Here is a 20,378-nt window from a genome sequence, read left to right on the forward strand (position 1 = left end):
CAGTGAGCCCTTGTCTGTCCAATCACACAGACCCCGATACTTGTAAATCAAGTTCTGGGAGGACAACAGCAGGTCCACATTCCGTCACCCTTTCTCAGCCAGCCAGGCCAACTGACTGCTGTGAGGACTGTTCTTATCATGTCATCAAATCAAAACATGTTGAGATGAGGGACCATAAGAGGCATCTGCAGAATTCCCAAAACGCAGTGACTTTGGAACACTGACAGATGCATCTGTCATTTTATACCTTCAACTAACCTGATGTACACTGGCCCGACACAGTAAAGCTGTCCACAATCGATTCCAATTCTTTCACGTTATTTTCACATGTCTCTACTAGGAAGGCCTGGTGCTTCTTAGCCTTTTAATTAAGAAAAAAATTACACATAATAAGGTCATGCATAAGAGCTGCAGATTTTGTGTGTGAACATACATCGCACAATTAAGGATAAACAAGCTAATAATAACCCCATTCAAGTCCATTATTAATAAACCTCTTTCTGTCTTAATCATGCCTTTTACTTGGCTTAATGTAATATTGGATAAGGTCTCACTTAACAATTTACTGAGGCTTTAGTGCCTGGCACTATTGTAAGTATTTTATACATAGTAATTCTTTTTACTCTTACAACAACCCTATGAGGGAAGGGCCTTTATTATACCAATTTTACAGATAAGAAAACTGAGAAACAGAAATTAAAGAACACTTTAAAAGATCATGCTGGCAGTCATGTGACAAACTGCCAGACAGTGGTCAAGAATGAATGCAGTAGGACCAATTAGAAGGAACTGTTAACAGTCTACTTAAGAGCTGGTGGAAGCTTAGGCGGCAGAATGGCCAGATCTTGGTAACATTGTATTGGATTAGATGATGTTAATTGGGCTGGGCTGGGCTGCGCTGGCTGGACTGCACTAGACTGGACTGCACTGGACTGGACTGGACTGGACTGGATTGGATTGGATTGGATTGGGCTGGGAAAGTGTTCAGATGAAAGGAGGGGCCAAGAGTGATCCCAAGTTTTTAGGCTAAGAGAACTGGGCCAATTTCAGTAGATGAGTGAGGACAGTGAAGGTGAAAAAGTCTTATTTTGGCTGTTTTCGTTTGCTTATTTTTGTTTGTTTGCTTGCTTGCTTGCTTGCTTGCTTGTTTGTTTTTGGCAGGAAGTACCAGTCATGAATTCTATTTTGATCATATTACAATGGAGGTACCTTTAACACACACCCAGCAAAAACACAATGCCTAAATAAATGGTCCTAAATAAATATTTTTGAACTAACAAAGAACAAGTAAGGTAGAAAAATATGGGAAGCATCTGGACATAATGGTGCAAAGCTCAGTAGGAAAGAGCAGGGATAGGTTTGGAAATCATCTACAGATATCACCTGAAGCCTGCCTTGAGAGTGTCTGATGAGGGGAGAGAAAAGAGCTTTTTTTTTTTTTTGGTGTACGGGATGACTCTCCAACCAACCAAGCCACCTGGCTAGGCTCTTAATAGCTTTTTGATGAGCAAGAAATTCTAGAATGAAAGCAGAATATATCGCCTAAATAAACAAAACCCTTGGGTTAAAAACAAAGTGCCAACCAAAGATAAAATACTAAGTTTCTAATTTTTGATTAACATGTTTTACCATGTGACATAAAGAATAAGTTTAGCGCCCTGACCAGGTGGCTTGGTTGGTTGGAGCATTGTCCCGTACAACAAAGAGTTGAGGGTTTGATTTCTAGTCATGGCCCATGCCTACGTTGCAAGTTTAATCCCCATTTGGAGCACATGCAAACGCAGCCAATCAATGTTTTTCTCTCTCATATAGATGTTTGAACTTTTGAAACAGTTCTGAACATTTTTTAACTCTAGTAAGTTTCTGAACTTTTAACTTGAATATATTTTAAGCCATTACAAAGGAATTCTGAGTAAAACCAGGGGAGCTCTGGAACCTGTAATCAACATCACACCCATTTGCTCCACAGCTCTCGCCTTCTCATACGACCTTCCACCTAGTAGCTACCACTGCATACCCAGCGCATTTGAAGGACTGAAGGAGAGCTTGCTCAGCTGAACTGAATTTGATCTGGTTAGCTTTCACAATCGTCACTATCTGCAGCTTTTCCTTTGATACTATTTATGATAGCTAATATCTCATATAATGAAATATCACCCTCCCTTATGTACCTTTACAATTAATTTATTTTTCAGTAGATGGTAGCTTCCAATTTGAATAAAGGGCCTTGACATACCCCTTCTTCTCTCTCTTTCTTCCCCCCCCACCTCTCTCTCTCTCTCTCTCTCTCTCTCTCTCTCTCTCTCTCTCATACACACACACACACACACAGTAGCATTTTACTTTTTCACAGGTCAAAAATGAGATTTGAATTTTCAGATACTTAATAATTTATGTAAAAATAAATTTCAAAAAGCTTTATACTAACATTATAAATTTAGAAAGCCAGCCATGTAATAAGCATTTAAATGCAAATACACATATTTAATGAATATTACTTAATATTAAATTTTTAAGAAACATTAAGAGAGACAGAAAGTGATATTTATAGAATCAAAAACAATGCTCATGTATAAATACTATTATTCTGGGTGAAAACAGGAATCAACACATTTTTTAGTAAAATTCAGAATAGAATATTTTTAGCTCAATAGTTTCAAATGCCTCCTATAAAACCAGAAGCATGTCCTTCTAAAGCAAACCTAATAGATTATTTGAAGCAAAATATTATCAAGAAGCATTAACTTTACCACAAAGCATGGCAATCAAAGCACTTTCCCAAATTCTATCTAATGCTAGCAATCATTATCATTATATAATAAGCCAAGCCCCCAAAGTATAGGGAAAATATATATATACTTGACCATTTTCAATCACAAGTTCTTCAGAGAATAAATATTCTTTGAGCAAAACCTCATGAGAACTAGAATTCCCTTTCCAATATATGATCTCTCCTAGAGCTGTAACTAAATATTACTGAGTGGCAGAAAAACAAATCTCAAGAAATGATGGACTTTAAAAAACTTCATTGTAGAAAGCACAAAGCAAGTTCTAATAATACCAATTTGAAAATGATAGCTCCCCAGCTTCAAGAGAAGCAGATAAAAAACTCACAGTAATGACTAAAAAACCCAACCGACCTGCTGAGCCTCTGGACCTTAATAAGCATGATCACTGAGCAGCCTCAACTAGAAATTGTTTTATTTGGTGCTTGATTAAATCATTATTAAACTCATAGGTTTTAAAATTAATAGTTCAATTTTAATCAAAACTTTTTAAAGTCAAATTCAATACTGTATAACACAGAATACAAAACTAATTTTGTTAAATCCTTAGGTGTCCAATGTTGAAATTCTATTAATTTTGTGACATTAAAGATAATAATATACTATTCATTGACTAATCACAACTTTAATTATTAATTTCATTAAAATAAAAGCACAATTAAAGTCAGCTGGATTTTAAATTTTTGACTTTTCCAAAATTATGTTCTATATTTGTATTATATCTCTTGACACTGAGGTGTTATTTTCCAACTGGTTTATTAATACCTTGTGTATCCTGACCAAGATGAACTCTATGGCCTCTTCCAGCTCTAAAAAGCTAAAATATACTATATTATACAATTGTTATTACTTTTTTTTTACAATTGTTATTTTTAAGTCTCAAAACTTCCTTAAGTCTTTGCATATTATTAATACTTTTATCTCACTAGCAAACCTATAGAGGAAAGAGGCTTTAATCTTCTCTTGCAATGCAACAGAGAAAATAAAAACCAAGACTTGAATAATGACCATGAACATGACCTAAACTAGAAAACAAGCTGTTACCTCAAAGGGAGAGAAAAATTACCTGTAGGTAATTGCTGCTTCCCATCTATATTCTATAAAATACTGGAACTATTATGTTCAAAAGAAATATGACTATGGGAAAGACACACTAGGATACACAGGGTCATGAAATGTCATCAAAACAAAGTTTCATTTCCAAAACAAAAGGTAAAAGCTTCCTAAGTCATTTTCTCTTCGGTCAAAAACAATTATGAATTCAAAGCAAAAATAACAGCTAGACTTTGAGGATGCAGAAATAGAAAAACTCCATTTTCTGTGGTTTAAACGTCTTAATTTGACAGATATCTCTTCATAGAACAAATTTTTAAAACCCGCTCCCAAAAGCCACTAATCTATTGAAAGGGGAAAAAAGGCAATATAAGAATACGTACAACAAAAATACTTCAGGAAAAATTATAGATTCTTTATTTTAAAAATTGTACTTACTATTTAGTGTAATACTATTTCCATTAAATAAATTTTCATTAAATAATTTTAAAATTTCATACTATAGTCAGGTAGAGAGGTAGAGAGCAACAGTTCCAATAAGCATAAAACAGAACAAGTTAAAAGAGAGAGCTAGTAATAGTGAAGGAAAAAAAAGAGGTGGAAAAGGAAACAGAAAGATGGAAGAAAATAAGACATGAAGCTAGAGGTATAAGAGAAATGAAAAATGAAGAGAAAACTATAAATAGTTAGGTTGAACCATATAAACTGCAAATCATTTAGGCTGCAAGCTGAGTAAGTTTTTTGAACATCCCTTTAGCTCCTCAGCAAGGAACTATTCACAGATCTTCAACTGCTTTTAGTAATGCATCAAGCTTTGAAGAAACAACCCACAATCTTCATCCTATCTAATAAAAGACAAAAAGGGTAATCGACCATACCTTCACTATGCTTCCCATTGGCTAATCAGCGCCATATGCAAATTATTATCTTTGATGGCGGCTAATTTGCATACTGCAGGCAGGGCTGGCCAGCACCAGATGCCATCCGGGCCCCATGTGCGGCCCTGGGCGGCCAAGCTTAGGCAGCGCAATCGCGTCACCTAAGCCCCGTGTGCCTAAGCCCTGCCCCCAGCCAGGCCCCCCATGTGCCGCCTAAGCCCCGCTGCCAGCTGGGACCCCATGGCAATCCCAGAGCAGGCAAGTGCGGAGGGCGGCCCACCCCCAGGTGGGCCTGCTCCTGGTATTGCCTTGGCGATCCCAGAGCAGGAAAGTTCCCCACAGGCAGCACCCAGCAGGGCCTGCCCTCGGTCTCTGCAGTGATCCGGTGATCCATGAGCAGGAAAGCGCAGCCTGCAGGCAGCACCCCACCCTGGCCACAGCTCAAGGGAGAGAAAAACACGCAGTGGAGGCCAGGAGCCTGAGAGATCAACACAGAGGGGCGCCTGCTCCAAGCCTCCACGGTGTGGCTGGGGGCAGGCCCCCAACGGACACATATTACACACACACACACACACACACACGCACACACACAGGACGCCTGCTCGGAGCCTCTGCTGCCAGACTGTGGCCATCAGTAGGACATCCACTGAGGGCTCCCGGACTGTGAGGGGGCAGGCTGGGCTGAGGGAACCCCACCCCCCAGTGCACGAATTTCATGCACCGGGCCTCTAGTCACTATGATAAAACAATAATGTTTTATAGGATGACTGCCAAGGGCCCACACAAGCAGACAGAGGTTGCTAGTAAGCTACAATTTGCCTTATTTCATATCATTTACCAACTTGTAAATATTAAAAAATAAAAACTTGTTTGCACCAAGTAAATTTTTTCAACCACAAAGCGCCCATACCTCAGAGGTCTTTTATTTTGTATCTAGTCAGTGGAGTGCTAGAAGGCCAGAATTAGGAGGATGCATGCAACTTATATTGGCGACTGTATTCTTTACTGTTACATTCCCAGTTATCACTGTTGCTCACTTTCCAAACTATTTAGTACAGTGTCTAATAAGCAAGCAGACCAAATCCAAGACTCAGCTCAATAACTCTGACATGTTTTTATCCACCACTGACTCAACTTCCTGAATCAGGAGTTAAGAGATGGAACAGCCCATGAAATTTAGGGTAGCACCTAACAGGCACCAGAGTATGCTACCCAGAGAGCGCTAAACTTTCTAAAACCCCACATCCCAAATACTTAAACAACAAATTCAACCACAGAGGAAACAATATCAACCCCTGGATCGGAACACATTGACTATCTTGAGTTGAATGGAGAATATATATAAAACTGGATCATTTGAAAATTACAGCATTCAATTTTATACCATCTTTACCTCTTAACCTGGGCAGCATTGATTTGGACACCACTTCTTGCTATGACCCAAAGTTTTTTAACAAGGAGAAAAAAGACTTATTTCCCTCAATAACTGATATCACTAAGAGTTATGAGATTTGGTTGAAATTGAAGTAGCCAAAGAGGAAATAGGGCATTACTGTACACCTTGTGCCCTCCCTGTTAGGGTTCCCAGCAAACTGCAGAGTAGGAGTATGTTGCATCAGCCCAGCCAGTGTGGCTCAGTGGCTGACCTATGAACCAGGAGGTCTCGTTTAGATTCCACCTAGCATATGTTTCTTGAGGCAAGTACCATAGCATAATCTTGGCATATGGGATGATTAAGTTAACCTCAATGCATTAGCGATTTTTAGGACACATCAGATTTTGGTGAGTGCTATTTTAAAGATGCTAAACAAAGTACTAAAGAAATACAAAGTGGGGAAGGGACAGGATTCTCAGTTAAGGTGGATAATAAAGTAGGGAAAGAGGGAATGATGGATAGCTTCACAGGTTGCAAGGTTATCAGAGCGGGGTGTTAAAGGATATACAGGAACTTGTAAATAGAAAAAAGAGAAGGAGCATTTTAATCAATGTGGGTCAAAGAAAAAGACAACTTGAATAAAAGCAAGAAGATATGATCATGGATATGCGTTTAGGAAGCCAAGGACTCTACTGTGGCTGGAGTAAGGCAATGGCGAAAGAAGAAGCTGGAAAAGTTCACATGGAGCCCAAAGAAAAGGGCCTTAGACAATAAGCTGGACTTTATTCTGAAAGCAATACGGAGACATTGATGGTTTTTTTAATAAAGGGTGACAAGAACAGATCAATATTTTAAAAAGACAAACTTGGTGATGGTATGAAAGCTAGTTTATTGCAGAATGGAAACAAAGTTATCAGATACAAAATCATTACAAAAGGGAGTCTTTTAACTCATTAGATCTGTTAATTATAAATCCTGATACACGCCCCCCCCCATTCACCTAGGTAACATTGTTTTATGCACCTAAAAATAAATGAAAAGATAAGTAAAAACCACAGAATAAATTTTAAAACATTCTATGATTCAGTTTTCACAAATTCAATTCATTTTCCCAATAATTCCAAAAAAGAGAGGTTTTATTATGTACATCTTAGTTGTAATCAGCATCTCTAGTTTTGAAATTTTATATCAATGTCACCAAAATTACCTTCATACCATTATCTCATAGCATGCTGTGAGAAAAAGCCTGTTAAACATCAAATATGACCCAATAAAATAATTGCCATAGGGTTTTTATCCTTACCATTACAAGTTCTTCCTGTAATTCACTGCAACTTTTTTCATTATACTGAAGTCTCTTTGAAAGGTCTGTAATTACTTTCTTCTGCTCCTCAATCTCTTCATTTAGTTTCTTGTTTTTGGAAGAATACTCTCTTTCTAATCTGAAAAGTTAAAGTGTTGGAGCAAGTTTTTCAAATATGCTTTTAACAAGTCCTATTATACACCTTTCAGACAAGTGGCAGGTGTACTTTCAAGACAAAAGGCTTTACTAGGTCACCTCCTATTTTTGCAAATAAAAAGGGTTGCACATTCTTAAATATCTTCTGTTAACAGATATTTGTATATGCCCAACTGTACAAGCAGGACATGTTTAGTGTTGATTTGGTCCACAGGCAGGGATGTATGGAACAGAATGACAGATCTCAGAGGGGAGGAGAGTAAAGAGGATGGGAAGAGATTAACCAAAGAATATACCAATATATGCATATATACATAACCCATATATACAGACAATAGTGTGGGAAAGTCTGGGGTGGAGAAGGGTCTGGGTGGAGGGTGGCAATGTTGGGGGAGGTGGGGGACATCTATAATATTGTCAACAATAAATTTTTTATTAAAATTTTCAATTAAAAATTATTGTTACTTAGCAAATATAAAATTAATGCAACTGTTATTTGGGTTTTTTATAAATAAAATCCAAACTGAGTCCATTGAAATGAGACCATCCTCTTGCTGTCAGGAATCTCATGCACATCCCAAAGAAGTTGGTTCCCATGCTTCTGCCAACAGCCCCACCCACGGGAAATGAGTAGGGCAGGAGCGTACTGAAGATTAATGGGAGCCCGACTCTGGGAATTCCAATAGGGAAGAGTTGGGACTTAAAAGATGGAGGATTTAGGCAAGAAAGGAAAAAGAAAAGAAGGTGGAAGTAGGAAAGATACCTTCTTTCCTATGGGATTCCCATTCTATTATTTTTTTAAAGAGTTCAGCTAAGAATGTAACAACAGCCCAGCCAGTGTGGTTCAATGCCTCACCTATGAACCAGGAGGCCATGAATTGATTCCCAGTTAGGGGTGTGCAGGAGGCAGCTGATCCATTATTTTCTCTTATCATTGGTGTTTCTATCTCTCTCTCCCTCTCCCTTCCTCTCTGAAATCAATAAAAATATATTTTTTTAAATTACTGGCTAGGTCCAGAGGTTATGCTCATATGCACACAAGTTCTCTGAGATTGGACAGTCTGTTCCATGCTTCTATGTCTCTGAAGGCCTGGGGTGGGTGGTGGGGGTGGGCTAGGAGAAGTCAAAGGGGGAAAAAGGGAGACATATGTAATACTTTCAATAATCAAGATTTTTTAAATTACTGGTTGAAAATATTATAAGCATTACTAATAAAGGTAATGACAGTGAAAGAGTTTTAAATTTTTTCGAACTGTCTTTCAAGTGCCATCTTTATGATTTTTGCCATACTCATAATAATTACTACTACTGAAATAATACTTTCTTAAGTTAAATTAAGTATTGTAAAAGGAATCTTTATATTACTACTGTAAATGAAAAACCATGAACTATTTGTCATAAATAGAAACAAACATTAAAAATAAATACATAGCTCTAATTGCCAACCTATTATCATGTCCATACCAATGGTGGGAAAATAGGAGAAAATGATTTAAAATGTTTACTAATAAAAAAAATTAAAATAAATAAATTTTAAAAAAATAAAATGTTTACTAATGACTTTTGGGGGGAACATATTTAAAAAGTATAAATTTCTTAAAGCATCCCACAGAACATTCCAGATAAAAGGCTGTTGGATTAAAAAAGGTTAAAATTAATAGGAATCAGAAAGATCATGATCTGCCACTTATTAACTGTATGTCCTTACCCTCATTAAGCCTCAATTTCCACCTCTGTAAAACGGAGGTAAGAAGAGTAGCTACCTCATAAGGTGTTATATAAATTAAGGGAAACCATGCAATGCTGGGCTGGAAGTAAGCACGCATACTAGCCACTAGTATAGATTACTCCTACTATTATTTCTGCAGTTTGAGAAAATCTCAAACATTATCCATCTCCTCACAGATCATTTTAGGTGGCCTAGAAATCAAGGTCTTTAAAGATACTTTATTATGTCAGCAGAGATCATATAAAATGCATTAATACATTTACTTTCTAGTGCAAGAACTGCATTTCTGAGACTACTTGGAACAGCTATGATACTTAAAAATCTAAGAGCATTTCCATATTTACCTGTACAGGGAAGCATAGTTATAGTTTATGAAGTCCTTCACCCCCAAGCTACCACTGACATTAATGGGAGCTATATCTAAAATACTACACATTCACACTTACATAGGTTTCATAAACTCTTTAAATTAGAGAATTTTACATAAAACACTTACAAACTTAGTTTTGCAAAGCTCTCTTGTGCATTATGCTTTTCTCGCTCATATGCACTTTCAACTTCTCTGAACTCATTCTTGATCATTTCCAAATCAGCAACAGCTTCTGCTTGGCTGGCCTTTTCTACCTGCAAAGCTCCTTCAAGGTCTCGAATCCGCAACTGCCAGATGAGAGAAAAGTCATTAAAAGCAAGCAAGGAAATGCTAGTGGCATCAATCTCAAATTGAGTAGAATACTTTATCAACAGCAGATTATCATCTATCCAAACACTTCCTTCTTTCTGCTTTGGTTTAAAAAGGGAAATAGAGAAAAGACAGTTTATTCCCTTTCACAACATGTTTGTTTGTTATTGTTTTTTAAAGATTTTTTTTTAAAATTGATTTTTAGAGAGACGAAGGGAAAGAGAGGGAGAGACAAAAAAAAAAATCCATGTGAAAGCAAAACATTGATTGGTTGCCTCCTCCTCGCCCCCTACCAGGGATCAAGCCCAAAACCCCAGCATTTCCCCTGACCAGGAATCCAAAAGGCAACCTTCTGGTGCACTGGAGGACACCCAAACTATTGAGCCACACCGGCCAGGGCTTTCTCAACATGTTTAATGAAAGAGAGGAAGAGTGGAAGAATAGTTAACTGTGCTAAAGAAAAGGAGAGGTTGGGTATGATATAATCTGCCCCATCCAAGTGCCTAATTTTGACCTCCTAGTCCATTGACACTTCTTTTCTAAAATATAATAAATGAAGTGTGTGTTTTTTAACTAAACACATTTATTCTTCCCCTGTTTGAGAAACATCATTACATCTTTATAAGACTAAGAACGTTAACACCATCTTTTTATTCCTGGACGCCTTCATTTTAATTCCCCTCTCAGATTTAATCCTTCTCTTTATTATGTTCCCATAGTATTTTAGTATTTCATATTTTTATCTCTTCATCTATCTATATATCTATATAGTATTGCTGGTGATGGAATGTAAGTGCCAGAAGAAGCTCCTTCGCTTTTTATTCTTGCAGCTTTTAACACACTGATAGGCTATATGTACAGGATAAACACTCAATAAATAAAGCTGCATATTTTTAATGTTTTCCAAAATAAATTCATCCCATTACTGTGGATAAAAAGAACACTCTGATCAGCAAATCTTTCTGGGCCAGATGATAAATATTTTGGACTCTGCAGGCCATGAGGTGTCTGTTGCAACGACTCCACTTCGTCACTGTAGCATAAAAGTAGACGAGATAAAAATTCACAAGAACAGGCAGTGAAATCTGGCCTGTGCGCTGAACTGTGCAAACCTCCTCTAATACAGGAAAGACTATACCTGTATAGTAAATAGGATAATGAGTGTCTTAACAATATGCTACCCATTCTAAATGCACACCTTGGTTCTCTGAATATAATGCTGTTTTTCCCGGCTTAGTAAAATCCATACAAAAAATTTGTTCACATTTTACCTGAATAATTTCAGAGTTAAATTTTGATTCCAAATGTGCTGCTCTTTCTGCTTCAATATTTTCTTCTAATTTCCTCACTCGTAGTGTAGTCACCTGAAAACAAATTAAAAGTATGTTTTAAATAAACATCAATATTTAAAGTGGATATGGTTGACTATAGTCTAGAATTGTAATTAACACTTTAAATTACCATGGCCTCTCTTCTTTACTTTGTAGGAGTGTAAAAGTCATGTTAAAAATTCGTGTAGCCCTAACCAGTTTGGCTCAGTGGATAGAGCATCGGCCTGCAGACTGAAGGGTCTCAGGTTCGATGCCAGTCAAGGGCATGTACCTTGGTTGCGGGCACATCCCCAGTAGGGGGTGTGCAGGAGGCAGCTGATCGATGTTTCTCTCTCATTGATGTTTCTAACTCTCTATCCCTCTCCCTTCCTCTCTGTAAAAAAATGAATAAAATATTAAAAATAAAAATAAAAAAAATAAAAATAAAAATTCGTGTAGCCGCATGGCTCAGTGGTTGAGCATCAACCTATGAACCAGTTCGATTTCCAGTCAGGGCACATGCCCAGGTTGCGGGCTCCAACCCCAGTGTGGGGCATGCAGAAGGCCACCAATCAATCTTTCTCTCTCATCACTGAAGTATCTATCTCTCTCTCCCTCTACCTTCCTCTCTGAAATCAATAAAAATCTTTTTTTTAATTCATGTAAAAATCATGCTCAGGAAGACTGTTCCAGAGCTTGCTTGCTTTTTCCTTTTTATTAAGGTATAATTTACATATAATAAACTACATATATTGAACGTGTATACTTTGATGTTTTGACACACAGAGACACCCAAGAAATCACTGTCATAATCAAGACAAGAACTATTTCTATTATCCCTTGAAGATTCCTGGTGGCCCTTGGTAATTCCTCCATCCAGTGCTGACCACTGCATGCCTATCCTGAAATAGCTGCTGATCTGATCTTTGTCACTACAGGTCAATTTACATTTTCTGGAATTTTATATAAATTGAATCATACAGCGTGTACACTTGATTATTTGCCTTTTCCCTAGCATAATTATTTTAAGATTCATCCATGTGGTTACACATATCAATAGTTCATTCCCAATGGTGTATCTGTTCATCTGCTGATGGACATTGGAGCTGTTTCCAGTTTGGGAAGTTACAACTGAAAATGTTATGAGCATTTGTATGGGCATACACTTTCACTCCTCTGGGGAAAATAGTGAAGAGTACAATGACTGGGTCAAATGGTGTACATTTAATTTTTATGAAACTGCCAAACTGTTTTTCATATTGTTTCCTATTTTATACATCAGCACCAACACCTGACATGGTCATTTTTGTGTGTCTTTTTTGGGGGAGAGGAGGAATTAGACATTCAAATAGGCATGTAATAGTATCTCATTTTAGTTTTAGTTCGCATCTCCCTAGTGGTTAATGACATTGAGTGTGTTTCCATGTCGATATATAGGGCGTCCCAAAAAAATGTATACACACAACAGCTGATAGCTCCAATGATGTTTCTTTCAGATTTAACCCCTTGGAATTAATGATTCAAGTTGTGCATACATTTTTTGAGCATAAGCAAAGAGAAATGAAAACATGTTTAAACAAAAACTTACACACAAAATGTTCATACAGCATTTTCCATAATAGCCAAAAGTGGACACAACCTAAATGACCATCAATTGGTGAATGGATAAACAAACTGTGATATATCCATAAAATGGAATATTACTCAGCCATAAAAAGGAATTAAGTACCAATACATGCTACAACTTACAGGAACCTTGAAAACGTATGTCAAGTGAAAGAGCTCAGACACAAAAGAACACATATTGTATGGCTTCATTTATATGAAATGTCCAGAGTCAGCAAATCAACAGATACAGAAAGTGTGTTAGTTACCCTTTCCCAGTAACTAGGGGCAAAGGGAAGAATGAGGAATGTCTGCTAATGGACATGAAGTTTCTTACTGGAGTGATGAGAACGTTCTGGAATTAGATAATGGCAATGCTGCACAACTTTGGGATTATACTAGAAACCACTGAATTGTGTACTTTAAAAAGGTTAATGTTATGATATGTGAAGTATTTCTCAATTAAAAAATAAAAATAGTTCCTGAGCGTCAGAACCAAAGACAATGTCAAAGAAGTGACAGCCACTTCTCAGTTTCTGATAAAAATGCCCTCTAAGTGCTGCCTTTGAATCCTTGGAACAAGGGATCCCCATTGTTTGTAGATATAAGTTATGCATGGTACCTGCTACTACAGGGAATCTCTTATGTTTAGTCAGATTTTGAACTGACCATTACCTGAGGTGGGTCCAATATCAGTAAAAAAAGAAAAAATAATGTAAACACCACAAGATAAAGTTTCTGTCCTTAAAGAATTATAGTCAACTTCCTCAGTCTTCAGTATGCTTGTTTTGGGTTCTATGAGTTAGAAGAAGTCTAAGCAGTCACAAGAAAACAGCCCATAGACATTGAGAATAAAGGATTAGAACCAGAAAGGCTAATAAAAGGCAGATAGAGGGAAGAAACCAGTTGAACAAAGCTAATATATTTTTTTAGATTTCAAAAAGCATATGCATAAGTTTCTCTATCAAAATAGTAGTCTTATATTTTATTAAAATATGGAATATTCAGTTACTCCATGATAAAAGAATCAGCAGTCTTCTTTTCATTTTTTATGTATATGTTGTGTCATATTAATTAGTTACCTAATTTTCATTCCAAGTCAAGAATAGGTTGTTTTTCCTGCCTAGAACAAAACGAAATGGGTTGAAATAATAAATGAGAGGTCATATCTTTATTTTCAGACTTTCCTACTTTGAATGAAATAGCCAGAAGAAAATGAGTTTTAAAAATGTTTATTATTACTAAAACTATCAATTCATCGGTAAGGAAAGCAAAAATATATTCAAATCTTTAAGCTAAGTCATTCCAAAAGTGGGCTTTGTTGATAGACATTATTAAGTTAAAGCAACCCTGCTAATAAATGTATTTTTAAATCTTCTAGTCTGGTGAATTAATCCTTATATCCAGCAGAGGGTGCTAGAGGAACATCAACATGCTATTCACAAAATGTTTTTCCCAATAATACTGCCTAAGATTAAGCAGCACAACAATCATAAACTGTCTCATCTGTATCCAATCCTAATGTAATCAACAAAGTAAGGGCAGAAAACATAATGGAATTCATATTAAAACACAAAATCCAACACAAATTCATATATACCACAAGTCAATTAGCTATATAAAGGTTTGCCTGTACTACAAGTATTACACTATACATGTCTGTTCCCTAACACTATGCACAGCAGAGTTATTTATATAACACAACAGTCACATAATTTATTCTTCATTCGCTGGTTCTGATGTCCTTTCCTACTGCAATATACTGCCAAGAGATTTTTATTTCAGTAAATACTAAATGTTCACCATACCTTTTTTTTTTATGACATGTCTCATTAAATCACACTAAGCCCAATTAGGTAATCTGCACTTAAGAACAGTGAGTATTCATTATCTGAATATGGAAATACAGAGATTGATGTCTCCTTTCCAACCCTTTGATACATGTTGCCTTAGCATAACACAGGGCATGAGCTGCAGGCTCCAATTCAGCAACAGAATTAACCAAACATATTGAGACATTTGTTCTCCACACATTTGTTCCCATGGCTCCCATGGACCTGTTCCAAAGTTTCACAAAAGTTATGAAAACATGTGTACAATGCATTTGCTGAAAGACTGGACCAAAAAGCACCTACTACATTATTTTCTCCTCAAATAGAACATACCCAGCTCAGAGGATATATGTGAACTGAAAGGAATTAGTCAAGCAGTAAAACTCTGATATACAAAATTTAGTCCACTAAAATGGACTCGAGAAAAATGGGATCCTGCTTCCTGCTCATCGCCGCCTCCACGAGCTCCCTGGAATCCTTGCACCCAACCCCACTAGCATGTCTCAGGCGGAGTCTCACAAAGTCGCTGAGGATGTTAAAGCACAAGACCAAGCCATCAGACAAGGAGATGCTTGTTTGCCTACCGCCACTACAAACAAGCCATGGATGCTGGACCTCCAAGGCAAGGCCACGTGGATGCCTGAAATGAGCTCAAAGGGACTTCCAAGGAAGATGCCATGAAAGCTTACATCATAAGCTTTTATTTACAAATTTAAAAAAAAAAGAAAACTAAAAAAGATATATGGAATACAGGGACTGGATTTGGCTGTCAGCCACACTTTTCATCTAAACTGATATCATGCCTTGTTTTTCTCACACCATAGATTAAGTGAAATAATGAAATAAACCCTCTTTCTCAATACTGTCCAGGATACGAGTCTAACAGATTAGGGGTTGAAATGGTTACTGACCTTGCTGAGTAGTTTAGATCAATTAAAAGTGCATTTAAAAATAAAGAAAGTAAAAATAGGGAAGGAACTATCATACAAGTACCAACTAGTTAGGAATTTCTCAGTAGTATGTGAGGTGGCACTGTTTCCAAACAGTTGCACAAAGTTTACCCCAGAATGTCAACAGCTATCTAAATAGAAAGTGGCTGTGTATTTAACTGTTTTTCCAGATTTTATCACCTGATATTTCCATTAATGGACATTTTTGCAAATAACCAATATAGTAATAATCCATATTCAAAAAGGTGATTCTAAGAGACTCAATCATCACAGACTAAGTATATAATGGTTACTTTAGTGGTAAGGATATTTTGTTATACTTTAGTGACCATAACTAATTTATTATATGTGCATTAATAATTATAATACTTATTCCCTACCTATGTATGGAGAAAAGTGTAGTTACTGTACTTTAAGCCCTTAAACTGAAGATATCCAAGTATTTTTATTACCAAAAAAGACATCTTAAAGGGTCAAAGTCTCTAAGTATTTAACAAGTACTTGAAAAACAGAAGCACCATGGTATCATGCCACTTAACCTGACTCATATATGGGGGGTGGGGAAGGGTTATAACTAAGAATAATCTATGAGTCCTTTACTATTTATCATCCTTGTCCTAATCAAAGAACTTAAAAAGGAATATTTGTTATTCAATTAGTCTGACCTTTAATATGGACTCTTTTTTTAAGCACTGATATTGCTAAGTGGCACATCTACAAAAGAGAGTGTACTTACATTAACGTCATTGATTATATCAATCCTATAACTGAATATTAATATTCCACACTTTTCAAAGAAGTGTCATATGTATTTTTGTCATTTGACACAACAATATGCTATGTTTTATAAAACAGGTCAATAAAATATAGCACATAATATTTTAAATCTTTATAAGGCATTCTTATTTGAAGATTTGGATTTTTTTTTAAGTAGCTCTCTTATTTTGCATGTAGCCAGCACAATATATGAGAAAAACAATTCTAGTCAGGAGCAAAATTAATGCTTCTTTTGTGACTTGGAACTGCTGTGTAAAAGTGAATAGCTGACCTCCAGGTCAGGGAAATCCAATCCACTGAACTCTACCTTCACAGAAATCCAAATATGTTATATTTATTTTCAATCCCATCAAGCAAATATTACTTTATAAAAATGTTTAGAAGATTATTAAAAACAAATGAACATGTTTGCAACTTTTCATGATCATCTCATTGATATTTACTATATAGGTAACCAAAAAAGAAAATGGAACATTTAAATAGTACCTACCATATGCTAGGTCCCATACTAGATCCTCAGCTCTTATCATGAGGCCAAAAGAGGTGCTGACACACCTATAAGCATTTCCATTACAAATAAGAAAAAAAGATGTGTGTCATGAATGAAAACTGATTTGCCTCTAAGGGACATTCCTTATAATTCTCTGCTATAAATTACAATTAATTTGTAACTGTTTTATTAATGGCCAAATCACACTTGTTTTCCAGAATCCTGTAGGTTATTTTTTATAAATAGGCTCACTTAAAGCACTCCTCACTCTAAAATTACATAGCAATCTCAAGAAATAGCTGAGTGTACAGATATTCAGAGCTCTATGTGTCCATCATCTTAACCATGGTTAACCGTGCGGTTTGAGGAGAGAAACCTGTTAGTCACTGAGGATGGCAAATAACCAGAGACTTAAAAGTTTCAGAACGGACATATGAAGGCAGCAGGATGACTACAGCAATAAAGTGGAGAACACAGCAACTTTTTTTATTCACAAGAAATGAATAATGAAATATACCACTCAAATTGTAAAATAGGAGGGATGAACAACAGTGTGATGATTAGGGGGAGGGTGGAAGAGGACATAGATGGGGATAAATGGCAATGAAAATAGATAGGAAGATAGATGATAGATAGATAGATAGATAGATAGATAGATAGATAGATAGATAGATAGAAAGAAAGAATAGTAGTTTAATAGGGGAAAAAGTTTTCTATTAGTTTTAGGTATAAAAACCTGATAATAAAACTAGGAAATTTCAGGAACAGACTTCAGAGACCACAAATTCTCATTAGCATGGTAATTAATTTGGCATCTTTACAAATCATTTTTAAAACCTTTTCTGGCAACAAAAACTTAAGCATTTAACACATTTTTTAATGAGTTTACAATCTGATAACCCATTATAAACATAAATACGAAAATGTACAATACTTATAAGCACAATTATATAAACCAAGTGATTTCATCATTTACCTACTTTATTGCTAGTAATCAACACAAATAGGTTTTTAAAAATAATTCCTACAAACACATGCTGGCTTTAAAAAGATGAATCCCATGAAGTTGCCTTCATGGACAATATGAAAAGATACATTTTTCTTTTCCTTTTTCACTTGAGTGGAGTATACAGGTAGAGAAGACAGCTACATTTTACCCTTTATATTACTACAATATAGAATATGACTGACAGAAGCAATTCGGCACTTATTTGCAAAGACTGTTCTCTCCGCTGTAATCTTCACAAGATCTTCCGTTCTCTCAGAATTAGGTTTGCATCTTCTCTTTTCTCTTTTCTTATTGAGTTAAGCTTATTTCCCATGATAAAAAAAAAAAAAATACCTCCCCTAGTTGTAGCAAGGTTTATAAAAGCCATGGATATTTCTTTTTGCAGTTCACTTTTCCCTTGGTTCTGGGGATCCAGCACCACATTTATGAAATTGGATTGGGAGTTTGTTTGCTTTTTTAATCTAAGAAACCATTGATTCATGTTAGGATGATTAAGCCACACAATGGTATTTACCTTATCAGATTTAAAATATATATGAACTTCTTTGGCCCAAGCACATAAAGAAATCACTCTTTCATGAAATGCAACTATTGAAAAGCTTCACTAAAGTTTTAAATATTTATTAGACTAAATGTCTACTATATTTGTTGCTTTAGCCTGATATTACTGACATTATGTAATGTATTCTAGTTAATTAAAATTTTAACAATTTTCCTTCTCTATTATTATCCCATAATCCTTTTTTAAAAATACCACTGACAGCCCTGATGGTGTGGTTCAGTGGTTAAGTGTCAACCCATGAACCAAGAGGTCACCGGTTTGATTCCCGGTCAGGGCATATGCCTGGGTTGTGGGCTTGATCCCCAGTAGAGGGTATGCAGGAGACAGCCAATTAATGTTTCTTTCTCATCAATGTTTCTATCTCTCTATCCCTCTCTCTTCCTCTCTCTCTCAAAAAAAAAAAATCAATAAAAACCTTTTTTTTAAATACCACTGACAATTTCTTAAGTACCTAGAATTACTATTATTAATGTCTCCACAATTAAATGTAAAAACCAAAATTAAATGCTCTTCAAAAATTTACCTTCTCCTTTATTATGTCATCATCTGGGCAAATAGCCAATACAAAATACATTCCCCAAAATAAAATATTAAGTAAACTTTTTAAGGGTCAAGAATCATAGATAAGTCAAAGGACTATACCTGTCTGTTTATAAAATTCTTTAAAAATGAATAAAAGAGACTATCTGGATTACCCTCAAAACTTCAAATTCTCCAAAAGCAGAGACCAGGTAATAGCAAAAGTATTTACAGAGTAGCTAAATAAAAAAAAAAAAGCATACACACATAAATAAACCTACCCTGAAACAATTTTATATTTGCAACATCAATCAATAAAAAAAAAAAAATTGGGCCGTAGCCAGTTTGGCTCAGTGGATAGAGCGTCGGCCTGCGGACTGAAAGGTCCCAGGTTCGATTCTGGTCAAGGGCATGTACCTTGGTTGCAGGCATATCCCCAGTAGGGGGGGTGCAGGAGGCAGCTGATCGATGTTTCTCTCTCATCAATGTTTCTCTCTTATCGATGTTTCTAACTCTCTATCCCTCTCCCTCCCTCTCTGTAAAAAATCAATAAAATATATTTTTTAAAAAATTGGGGCAAGTAAATATTTTGTAAGGAATAAATCAATACTAACTTATAAAAACAAATCCTAAAGTTTAGGCATTAGATATTTCCTCAATGGAGTCTAAATTAGCTTACCACGCATTTTATCAACAAAAAAGAAATCACTGTTACCTAGTACTTTTTCACACCTCTAAGACAATTAAAATGTGTTTAGTGATGATCAGAGGGTTTTCCAGCATCCTAATGTGACTTCTAAATGATTTTCTTAAATTCTAAGTATATTCAGAACTTTAACTCTATTCCTTTTTTTGAATATTAAATACTTTTATTTAAGACTTCTGGAAAATGAGGTATGTGTAGACATTCAGAGCTGGGCAACAGCAAGAACTTCTGGCAAATACTGGGCTCTGTTCATCGTGCCGCAGTCCCATTTCTTCCCGTGTGAAACCTTCCTCATCAGCTCCAGTGTTTTCTATTCTAACAACCCAGCACCATGGTGTCCTTCATACCCCTTCTTACAGCTCACTGTGCCACATTCATAGAAAACACCCAATATGAGGACACATGCTCCCTTTGTATCAAATTTTGGAGAACATCTGTAGGTTCTATGTAATTAAATGCTGTGAAGAGCTTATGTTCTTAATAGCTCTACTATGGTCTCGTCCCCAAGAGATGGGAGAAATATTTAACCTGTTTAAATATTTCTACTGTTACACCAGGACACTTCAAGAGAGATAAGTGGCTTTCCAGAGGTCACATAGCCAAAAAGTTACATGTGAGGCTTCTTATGCGGGGCTATGCCTAGTGATGGGATCTTGAAT

At 36.1% G+C, this 20,378-nt stretch overlaps 1 protein-coding gene across 1 annotated transcript in view; it reads right to left on the reverse strand.

The window, feature by feature from the left end:
• Positions 1-20,378, reverse strand: part of CCDC171 (coiled-coil domain containing 171) — a 235,555-nt gene that overhangs the window by 172,716 nt on the left and 42,461 nt on the right. Inside the window, 4 exon segments of the mRNA XM_023758907.1 lie at positions 259-361; positions 7,396-7,534; positions 9,777-9,937; positions 11,231-11,323. Of these exon segments, the coding sequence (XP_023614675.1) occupies positions 259-361; positions 7,396-7,534; positions 9,777-9,937; positions 11,231-11,323 (496 nt within the window).

Source organism: Myotis lucifugus, unplaced genomic scaffold (genome assembly GCF_000147115.1).
Source record: "Myotis lucifugus unplaced genomic scaffold, Myoluc2.0 scaffold_144, whole genome shotgun sequence".
In the NCBI taxonomy this organism is placed as follows: Eukaryota; Metazoa; Chordata; class Mammalia; order Chiroptera; family Vespertilionidae; genus Myotis; species Myotis lucifugus.